This window comes from Microchirus variegatus (genome assembly GCF_963457635.1).
Source record: "Microchirus variegatus genome assembly, chromosome: 16".
NCBI classification, from domain to species: domain Eukaryota; kingdom Metazoa; phylum Chordata; class Actinopteri; order Pleuronectiformes; family Soleidae; genus Microchirus; species Microchirus variegatus.
The window spans coordinates 3,196,528-3,208,431 of NC_139817.1; the positions used below are offsets into that span (position 1 = coordinate 3,196,528).

The 11,904-nt window shown below is 42.8% G+C and overlaps 1 protein-coding gene across 1 annotated transcript in view; it reads left to right on the forward strand.

Annotated features, from left to right (window-relative positions):
• The window catches only part of dgkg (diacylglycerol kinase, gamma), a gene marked incomplete at both ends in the record, with an annotated part of 72,549 nt that overhangs the window by 47,951 nt on the left and 12,694 nt on the right, over window positions 1–11,904 (forward strand). The window contains 2 exons of the mRNA XM_083902664.1: window positions 763–853; window positions 5,867–6,068. Of these exons, the coding sequence (XP_083758790.1) occupies window positions 763–853; window positions 5,867–6,068 (293 nt within the window). The remainder of the gene's footprint in view (window positions 1–762; window positions 854–5,866; window positions 6,069–11,904) is intronic.

Sequence of the window (11,904 nt, forward strand, 5' to 3'; positions counted from 1 at the left end):
GGTGAGAAAAAACCACAGAGCAAGGGGGACGGAAAAGACAATTAGCGGAGGGAGGAAAAAGAAATGTGTCAACAAGTGCGGCGGCTTAAGAGAAATAAACACTTATTACAATTCTGTCAAGGTTTAATGACGTTAAAGCTTCTTTTCTTCTTTTCAGTTTGTTTTCGACGCTCCTGACCTTGGCGTTGGTTCGGCCCGCACTGCGCATCAGCTGTTTTGTCAATAAGTCGTGTTGTCAGTGTTGTCAGTGTTGTCACTGTCATCAGCACATGCTAATGAGTTTACTGTCATGTCATGGAAGAGCGTGGGCGGATGTGGATGATGAAGGTGGATTCAAGCAGATTAAAGTTTGCAGATGACGGGGAAGAACTTTTAATCCCAGGTGTCTGTTAGCACGTAGCACTCGCAAGGAAGGGTGCATTTCAGTGTACGGGGGTCAAAATGAGCCGTTTTTTGCTGCATGTCGTGAACGAAATGGTCCGCGACCTCATCATCGGGCCAACGCCGACGTCAACATCTCAGCTGAGGCGGAAAATGATTAAAATAAATAAGAAATAAGCAGCAGTTTGGCTTGTTTGACACAGAGGTTGCTGGTTTGACGCTCTCTAACCGACGCGGTCGTCGGAGTCTGGTGACCTCTGTGACCTCTGTGACCTCTGCGTCCACGTGTTCGTCCACGTATGTTAGATGTCTCCGGGCAACGGACTTGTTTTGATTTATAAATAAAAACCCTCTGTCTGTTCTCTGTCTCCCTGTCGTCAGAATGAAGAACAAACTCTGGTACTTTGAGTTCGGCACCACAGAGACCATATCTGCCACCTGCAAGAAACTCAACGAATGCATAGAAGTGGAGGTGAGTCTTGAATCTTAAAGGTCAGATCTGCTGTGTCTTTAAATGTCTGTCGTATAACTGTCAGTACGTCTACAAGCGCAGCTTAATCGAGCTAAGCTCGTAGTCCGACTAAGATGAGCTCGATTTTAGTCGGACTAAACGTACACATGCAGGAGTAATCGGACTATGAGTCACATTATCCAGGTATGTTAGTCCGACTAAGACAAGCTCGATTTTAGTCAGACTAATGTGCTTACATGACATTAAGAAAACTGAATTATTGTCTTAGTCCGACTAAGCATATACATGCAAGAGTAATCAGACTACGAGTCACATTATCCTGCTACTGTATGTTAGTCCGACTAAGACAAGCTCGATTTTATTCAGACTAATGTGCTTACATGACATTAAGAAAACTGAATTATTGTCTTAGTCTGACTAAGCGTATAAATGCAGGAGTAATCGGACTAATGAGTCACATTATCCTGCTACTGTATGTTAGTCCGACTAAGACGAGCTCAATTTTAGTCGGACTAATGTGTTTACATGACAATAAGAAAACTGAATTATGGTCTTAGTCCGACTAAGCGTATACATGCGGGTTTAATCAGACTATGAGTCACATTATCCTGGTAATGTATGTTAGTCCGACTAAGACGAGCTCAATTTTAGTCGGACTAATGTGCTTACATGACATTAAAAAAACTGAATTATTATACATGGGTATGTTAGTCCGACTAAGACGAGCTCGATTTTAGTTGGACTAACGCGTTTACATTAAGAAAACTGAATTATTGCCTTAGTCCGACTAAGCGTATACATGCAGGAGTAATCAGACTATGAGTCACGTTATCCTGGTACTGTATGTTAGTCCGACTAAGACGAGTCCGATTTTAGTCAGCTAATGTGCTTACATGACATGAAGAATCATTGTCTTAGTCTGACTATAATTGGACTACCCACAAAAACAGGCACATTGATATTTTTCACTTTTGTGGATGCCCCCAGTGAAGCCAGTATTCCAATTAAACACTTTTTTAAATACATAATTCCAAAAAAATGTTAATGTACTGTGAGGAAAAGAAGAATAATTGCTGAAATATGAGATGAAAAACACCACGTCCTGTGTAATAAGTTTGCTTTTATCGCAGGCTGCCTTTTTAGTGTCATTTCTTTTCTTTTTAAAAAAGTATTGTTTGTTGTTTCTTTGTATTAATGAGACGAGCTATTCTTAGCAACATCGTCAGATTAATGCTCCATAAAGTCAGTGATTGCCTCGTTCTGTCATACGCCGATGCCTAATCTGTCACCTGGGCTTTTTAAACACAAACACACCAAAAAAAAACAAGCTTCATCTCACAATTCTGTGTTTGTGTGTCTGTCACACTCTGCTGTATTTACTCATAAATACAATGTGGGAAACAGTGAAGAGCCTCATTTATAATGGATGCACGTGCACAAGTCGACACTTCCCACGCAAAAAGTTTGGATCTACTTATAACTTGATGGGAAAACGCTGACCCATGAGTACAAGTCATATTCCAGAGAGTGAGTTAGGGAATTAAAACCAGATTATACATGTATTAAATTTACAGTTTTAGACACCTTCAACTTTAAAAGAATAAAAGAGCCCAAAGTGAGTTATATGTCTAATAATATTCTCTAATCTAACATGTTCTTAATCTACTTTAACTATAGCTTTAATGGCTGTGATCAATTACGTTTTCTGGCAACAAAAAAAAACCCTGACATAGTGTAGTTCATACTCCGTACCATTTGGTGGCAGTAATGGCCCGGATTTGTCATTTACTTAATAAAACTGGTGCATTCTGGGAGTGAAAGTAGGGGGCAGTGGAGACTGAGAATTTGGTAAACCCCATAGACATCCGAAACCGGCGTGCGTTACCATTTGTTACCGTGCATTATCGTGCGTTACCGTTTGTTATCGCGTGTTACCGTGCGCTACCGTGCGTTATCGTGGGTTATCGTGCGATACCGTGCGTTATCGTGCGTTACTGTGCTTACTTTTATTTCCGTGCGTTGCCGTTTATTACTGTGTGTTACGGTGCGTTACCGTGCGTTACCGTGCGCTACCATGCGTTATCGTGGGTTATCGTGCGATACCGTGCGATATCGTGCGTTACTGTGCTAACTTTTATTTCCGTGCGTTGCCGTTTATTACTGTGTGTTACGGTGCGTTACCGTGCGCTACCATGCGTTATCGTGGGTTATCGTGCGATACCGTGCGATATCGTGCGTTACTGTGCTAACTTTTATTTCCGTGCGTTGCCGTTTATTACTGTGTGTTACGGTGCGTTACCGTGCGTTACCGTTTGTTATCGTGTGTTACCGTGCGCTACCATGCCTTACTGTGCGTTTTCGTGCACTACCGTGCGATATCGTGCATTACTGTGCTAACTTTGATTTCCGTGCGTTGCCGTTTATTACTGTGTGTTACCGTTTCTTACCGTATGTTACCGTGCGTTATCGTGTGTTACCTTTTATTACCGTGCGTTACCGTCTGTTACGGGGTGTTACCATGCGTTACCTTTTATTAAGGGGTGTTACCGTGCGTTACCGTTTGTTACCGTGCGTTAGCGTGCGTTACTGTGTTAACTTTTATTTCCGTGCGTTGCCGTTTATTACTGTGTGTTACCGTTTCTTACCGTATGTTACCGTGCGTTACCGCGTGTTACCTTTTATTACCGCGCATTACCGTCTGTTACGGGGTGTTACCATGCGCTACCTTATATTAAGGGGTGTTACCGTGCGTTACCGTTTGTTACCGTGCGTTAGCGTGCGTTACTGTGCTAACTTTTATTTCCGTGCGTTACCGTGTGTTACCTTTTATTACCGCGCATTACCGTCTGTTACGGGGTGTTACCATGCGTTACCTTTTATTAAGGGGTGTTACCGGGCAGCCATCTTGGAATCCTGTGCTGGGTTTGCGTTCCTGTTGAAATTTCCGACTAGGAACTCAACTGAAGGTTATTGCGTCTTGCGAAAAAAAAACATTTCACTTTTGCACAAATCTCCACAATGTCTGAATGACTCAGTTAAGCCCCGCCCACATCCCCCTGACACCAGTGGTTTCATTTTTATGGGTCAATGCTGGAGGCAGCAGTTTTTGTTTTGGCACCAGCACTTTTTCTTTGACATGGGAGCGTTTGTGTTTCACGGCGTCGGTGGTCGTTGATGGCGGTGTTACTGTGTGTGTGTGTGTGTGTGTGTGTGTGTGTGTGTGTTTATTACACGCACTAAACTTGACGGCTCTTGTGTGCCGTGCTCACCGGGGCCTCTGGTGGGCGAAAAGTGCAGCGTTTTTTGTTTTTTTTCTTCTTCTTCTTCTCGGTAATTGCTCTGACTCAGCGGTGCTCGTGAGTCACGGGCAAACACGCCGCAGAGTTTAAAGTTGTTTGATGAATCCAGATGAGGGTCAGACCTAATGAAAGTCAGAGGTAACGCCAAGAGCGGCAGATGGTGTTCCGTTTATATCTGTTCATATTTTTATGCTCCGCGTTTCCACGTCGGGGCCAACTTACTGCCTTTTTTATTGCCGTTAATAAAGACGGAGCTGCACACTTGGCTGGCGTTCAGGTAATGCATCAGGACAAAATAAATCTTCAGGTCATAAAATCGATAGTGAACAAAGTGGGGTTTGCTACTTTTTTTTTTTTTTTTTTGTACCCAGTGATTCAGAAAGTCTTACACTGCAGCTTGTTATTTAAAGTCACATCAGTTTCTTTTGTTGTGTTTTTTGAGTCCAGTTTTATTGAGCCATTCTTCACAGATATTCAAAGATCCGCTCCGTCTTTCACGGAACGTTTGGGGTCGAACTCTTAAAACACATAAATGCAATCGTTCATCACATTAAAAATGTTTATTTCTTCGACTTTTTGCTCTGCTAAAAACTGAATGTGATCTACGTAACAGCATTCCGACTCTTAATCAAACTTATTTTCTTCATGTCTTACTTATTATAGTCCATTTATTTTATCAGTTTACCCTTTTATTAGCTTAAATTATTGATTTATTCCTTGTATCTTTTCCAGTTCCTGCTGTGTTGAGGTGGTGAAATGGTCACGGGGTTTGTTTTTATCCTGTGAAGCACTTTGTATTATAAAAATCCGGTTGACCGATTGACGAAAAACCCAGTTTGAGTTGAAAATATACAGCCCAGAAGTGCACTTCTTCGCCCCCTAAACCCAAAGTTGAAACCCTGGTAGGATAAAGCTGAAACTAAGTTGCACCAAATCTGACGAAACTCGGTGGAAACATGTTTCAGCCCGAGACGAACAAAAAAGTCAATGGGGACCATGGCCTCGGCTCGACAGGAAGTCGGCCATTTTGAACTTGCCAAGTTTCGTAAAATGAACAAACTCGTCTGAGCGCGATAATCGTACCGACATAAAAACAAATGTGTCAAATTTGTACGAGACGCATCAAAGCTGAAAAGTTACCAAAAGGTTTTTTGCAGATTTAAAAGGGCGTCGCCACGTCAATTTTTTGCGAATTTCGACCAGTCACCAATTGCCGTACAACTCATCTACGCACATAAACCTGACTCAACAGGAAGTCAGAAGTTTTAAAGGCGCCATGTGTAAGAATGTGGCCAAAAACGGTTACTACACTCAAATTCAAAACACCGAGGTCTTTTAGGTTTCGTTTTCTGACGTAACTGGCAACCCGTGGTTGCTCTGCAGCTGAGACTCTACTGACTGCAATGATTGGTAGACGGCGGTAGGTGGCGCCACATGCCAAAACATGATTTAAAAACATAAACACGATTTTCAGTCTGCAAAAAAAAAATTTCAATGCAAATATTTTGTCTGTACTGTTGTTGTTGGTGAGTTCAGTTTGTTATATGAACATTATTCCTGAGTCTCTGTGACATATTAGGAGGATTTTATGGCCAGTTGCTTTAGATTTATAACATAATGCACCTTTAAATTTCCCCGCCCTTTAGCTACATAACAAGAAGTGTCCTGTAAACTTTGCTCAAAGCTAATTCCCACCCGTCTTACAACCTCTCAGTGCGACGGGATCATCCTGGACCTCAGCAACACGTCGTTGGAGGGCATCGCCGTGCTCAACATTCCCAGCATGCACGGCGGCTCCCACCTGTGGGGCGAGACCAAGAAGAGGAGGAACTACAGCCGCATGAGCAAGAAGGTGCCCGAGAGGATGCCGGCGAGCACGGTCACCGACGCCAAGGAGCTGAAGTTCTGCATGCAAGGTGAGTGAGGACAGAGGATTCTTCTGCTCGCAGTTACAGCACAAACCTGCGTCGGCTGCACCAGCAGCAACATTTATCACACAGAAATATAGTTTCCCTGTGGGAAATGTAGGACACTGGCCCTTTTTTTTGGGAGCCAACACACGTATGAGATTATCATTCATGTCAGAGAATCTAGCTCACCTATAGCTCACCTGGTAGAGCTGGCGCCCCATTTTCTGAATGTCCTCGGCTTTGCTCCGGTTTCTCGCAGCTTCTCCGCGTCCTCCATTCATTCATATTACAGTTGTTCCCATCTGAAGAAAAAGGGTGCATTTTTAAAGTAGAATGAGTGAATGAAAGCTGTGGAGACTGGAATTGGACGAACACTCTCGGATAACGCGATAAGCCGTCAAGCTACTACTGCATGTACAGTATAAAGTTCAATCGGACCAGCGTTGGACTCTAGCTAGCTAGGAATTAGCTCGGCTAATACCGTAAAATAATGTATGAAGCTTTTGAAAAAGTCAACCGTGCAAAAACACGATGGAATTCAAGCCAGGCCACTTTAAGAATTGTATATTTTTACGTTAACGGACGGTAGGAAGACGTAGCCACATGCTAAGCTAGCAACTGCCAAATAATAAGAAGCTGTAGAGCTTTCAGTGCAGTAGAAGAATTGATCGACTTGACAGATTGTGTCCGGTCTCCATGTTGATTCCTTTTGTTTGATTTCAGTGTTTGTTTACAGTGTTTTTTGACATTAAATATGAAAAGAATTGCTGGAGGAAAAAAAACAACTTCTTTTTGAATAATAGCCTTGAATTTTTTTTTTCACCAAGTGGTATAAATATAAACATAAATATCTCCTTGTTAAAGGAGCTAACACTAGTGAGTGAATTTCTGCCTCACATTAATGTGTGTTCATTTAAACATTGGCTAACATGAGGTTAGCCTCACATGTTAGCCTGAATATATTTATGCTAGCTACCACAAATAATCAAAAAGTTGTCTGTTTTTCATTTTGTTTTCGTGACGTAACGAACATTTCTCTGCTGTCTGTTACGCAAAAACACAATTTGTAAAAAAAACAAAGTTTGTTGAATACCAGGAAACGTAAATGCTGTACATTTTGACGACCTATTTCATAGATTGCAGGTGGGTTTCTGAAAAGGTTCATATTTAAAAAAAAAAAAATTCAAGATGTTTATTTGTCAGGATAGGATAGTTGAAAAAAAAAATATGGTAATTTAAGCCGTACGTCGTCTAAAAGGAAAATTGCACTTTTGAGGATATGAGAGAGCGTACTGGTGTATATAAGTGTAGGTAAGGACTTTTCTTAAATGTCACCGTTTCTTATCTGCACAAATGTTCCCAGATTATCACTTACTGTGTTCACTTAGTCACTCCGTGAAAATCAAAGTGACATATAACAACAATTTTTTTATTTCTCGTTTGGTTACATACAAAGTCCATCAAATTTCTTGACTTTATTTATTTTTCATTCTGTGACTGTGGTAAACCTTGTTACCATGGAGATCTCCGCTCTATAGTGAGGCAGTGAGTGACGCAGGAGGAGAAGGACGTATGGAAAGAAATTATACTGCAGGAAGAAACACAGGTGACTCACATCAGTCACATCAGTCACATTTTCTCCTCTTTGTTTGTACAGTCAGGCTTTTATTGTCCGGAGCGGACTTTTTACTGTAGCCACGTGTTTGAGACGGCGTCAGCTGTTCCGTCAAAGTGACGCGGATGCGTCAACAAGTCCTTCAACTTTAATGACAACTCAAGTCGCACATCCCTTTTTCCTGAAATACGTTACGCAGGCGTACGTCATGCAGCCACTTATAGCCGCTTAGAAAATGTGCATTGACGCTGTATCAACGGCGTTCTTTGACAGAAGCAATTTGTTTTTGCAAATGAAAGGTGGAGATGTCAAATATAATAAAATGCATTGTGTGTGATGTAGGTTATTGTGCTGCCCAAATGACCAATAGGGTTCTTTGAGTTGAGTTTACATGCGTTTTTGCCTCAATTGTTGACTAAACAGGTCGAAAATGCAGCAAACGCCAACCGGTGTTGAGATTGTCCTTGTCTGGTTAGCCTGCTAGCATCATTCTCTAACGTAAACCCACGCTTCACCCCTGAATACAGCTCATAAACTTGGAAGTTGGAAACTGGGAGTGACGCCACCGGGTTTCAGTCGAGAAAACACGTAAAACGGAGTCAGGCTAGCCTTTGTTAGCAATTGTTAGCAATACCAGTCAATAACAAAGCCATACGTGGCAGACAAACGGCATAGCAACATGTCCACGGTTAAAAATGAAACATATTTTATGTGTACGACTGATTTACTGCGAAACAAACACGACAGAAGTGCTAAAAACAGTAGGAGTAGCAGTGGTTGAGTGGTAGCAGCTATGTTATGTAATGTCGTCGTCTGGTTAGCCTGCTAGAGCGTCATTCTCTAACGTTAGCCCACACTTCACCCCTGAATACGACTCATAAACTGCTTTGTATTTACAGCAGAACTTAAAAACTTAGAAACTAGGAGTGACGTCACCGGGTTTCAGTTGACAAAACACGTTAACGGACTCGGGCTAGCCTCTATTAGCTGTTGTTAGCAATACCAGTCAATAACAAAGCTATAAACGGCAGACAAACGGCATAGCAACATTTCTACTGTTACCAGGGGGGGAGTTGACCTTGTGACCCTGATGTCTCCTGCACATGGGAGTACCGGTCTTAACCACTGAGCTACTTTGTCATGAGGGTTTTTTTTTTTTACATCCAAGCAAAAGTTTTTGTGGTCGGGAATCGACTTTGTGCTTGTTTGAAAATGCACGTGATGGAATCTTTGCTCTGCAAAGCTTTGTCCCTCTGGATTAAACCCTCATTAAATTAGCCTTTCTTGCTAATGCTATTTGGAAACAGGACGGGTGCTCCAGTTTCACAGAGACACTGTGCTAGGTGTGCATTTCTGTGTGTGTGTGTGTGTGTGTGTGTGTGTGTGTGTGTGTGTGTGTGTGTGTGTGTGTGTGTGTGTGAGAGAGAGAGCTGCCTGTGCGAATGCGTTCCTGCATGTTTATCACACAGCTAATTGTTTGTGGCAGCTGCTTTCTCTGGCACAATGAACTAAAGCTTTTAAATCCATTTGCTGCCGATAATGCAATGAAGCGGCTTCACCCAGTGAGAGTGAAAGAAGCCCAGGGCCATTCTGACCTCAGCGCTCAAACTTCAGCGCTCTGAGTCACTGCGTCGTCCCTGCTCTGGTTTTCGTTGCGCGGGGACACAAGCGACAGCAGAGACACAGAGTCCACAGAGTCCTCGAGCTGTAATGGAATCATCTTGTGTTGTTAAAATTTAAACAAATAAAACTCACAAATCGGCCCATGGTTGGTGTAGTGGTTGGCGCTTTGCGGCAAGAAGACCCAGGTCCCCGGGTTCGAGCCCCGGTTGGAACAAGGGTCTTTCTGCAAGGAGTTTGCATGTTCTCCACATGGTGTGCGTCGGTTTTCTCCTGGTTCTCCGGCTTCCTCCCACAGTCCAAAAACATGCAATATGGGGGATTAGGTAAATTGTTCACTCTAAATTGACCGTAGGTGTGAGTGAATCCGCGGGTGTACCCCGTCTATCGCTCTATGTCCGCCGACATAGGCACTGCACCCTCGCGACCCTCCGGTGGAGGATAAAGCGGTAGATAAGAGTGTATCACCAACTGGACTGGAATTAGCATGGACCACTGCGGACATGAGTATGCAAAATTTACATCTCACAGACCCAAGGATGGATTTCTGAACAGGCCTACCGGGCCCTGTCTTCTGAATCGTCTGATTTTGGACCAAAACAAGAGTGTGCCTTTAATTGGACTGGAGCTGTGCCTACCTTTGTCTGCATGATAGCTGTTTGGACTACCATGGAAACAGGCAGATTAAATTTACGTCCCGCAAACCCAAGGATGGATTACGGAACAGGCCTACCAGGCCTTAAGGGCTCAGCGGGCCCTGTCGTCTGAATCGTCTCATTTTGGACCAAAACAAGAGTGTGCCTCCAACTGGACTGGAGTTGTGCCTACATTTGTCCACGTAATATCTGTTTGTACTACCTGTTGGAAATGGGCAGATGAGATTTACATCCCGCAGACCCAAGGATGGATTACTGAACAGGCCTACCGGGCCCTGTCTTCTGAGTCGTCTAATTTTGGACCAAAACAAGAGTGTGCCTTTAACTGGACTGGAGTTGTGCCTACATTTGTCCACGTAATATCTGTTTGGACTACCTGTTGGAAATGGGCAGATGAGATTTACATCCCACAGACCCAAAGATGGATTACGGAAAAGACATACCGGGCACAGTCCCAAAGGCCCAAGAGCTCAGTGGACCCTGAAGTCCTAGCCTATCCCGCAACTATCCCAATGTCTTTGCTTCTACATTATTCATCCTGATAGTTTAATGAGGTCATATACAGTATCTTAATAAGGCCCTTCAATCATATATCAAGGGTCATAAACTTTAAGAACGAAAAAGGAAAAGATTGTATGTGGAACATTCTGTTTTCTTACGCAGACACTGTGTAATTCAGAGTTCCTCTGACGTAAATTGGACCAAATCGTGATCATTTGTTGCACAATCTGTGAATGTGCTGCTGTGGAGTGAAGTGTCCCAGCAGCCAAAGTCAGGTGGGACAGAGGAAACCACGGCGAGTCAAAGAGGGCGCGCTGACAGGAACAGCAAGTTTACGTAGAACCACGGCGGCGGTGTCGGCTCATCCTTTTCACCCTGCTCCTCCTCGACTCTTATCTGTGTACCATCGCTCCACTCCCCTCTTCATTTCCTCCCGGGCTCCTGGATCAGATTTCCTGCACTTCCTCTGCTGGACGAAGCTGCAGCGGATGCACACAAATAAAGTGGACGTAGCTCGAGTCACTGGAGCTTTTGGAATAATAAGGAATTGCGACGATTTGACGATTGTGTGAACGCGTACATACCCCCCGTTTTTTGTTTTGTTTTTTTACACCGATGACGTCTGAAGTGGCAGTGACTTTAATTTCTTTCACCTTTATCTAAGCAGGTAAATCCCCTCAAGGTTAGCGACGTCACGTCGGACCGCCTGACGTCAGGAACAAAAATGAGACGGCAATAAAAACCTGGGGAACAGCTCGAGACTAATTGATTATTTACTCGTGAATGTCAAATATTTTAGTTTTCAGACACATAAACACATGACAGTCATGTTATAGACAAATTAATCAAATAAAAATCTATATGATTACATTAAACTGTCATCATTTTAACCTCTTCACACCAGTTAAAGTATTTTTTTCACATCTAAAAAGGCCTGTTTAAACGCGTAGTTGGTTCCCGTTGTTGCAAAAGTTACTATTTACTGTCAAATATTGACATTAAATATTATCTGCAGTCCAGTTCCAGCTCAGGCCAGGTGAGAGAAGTCAACGCGTACGCAGATGACACGCGCTTATATTCGTCTAAAGGCCAATTTGCTTTTCTTCGGCCTCCAACAACGTGAGAATAAACATCCTGAGACCAGAATCAGACGTGTAATCAGACCCACATCTAACGTCTCAAAATATAACTAATAAGTTAACGTCCGGGAGATGTTTGTTTGGTGCTGAAATGTGCAAACTGGATTAGCCGGTGATGCTTCGTAAGGAGAATGTTTTCCACTGTAGATGCTGTTTTAATCAGTTGAGAGAATCAGTTCCTGCTAAAAGTTTTTAGTTGTTATTTCCCAATCAAGCGCTTTGAGTCACTTTTAATTTTTGTTTTGTTTTGTTTTTTTATCCTGTTTTTGTTTTTTGGAGTTTTGTACATTTGGATATAGTTTATTATTTTG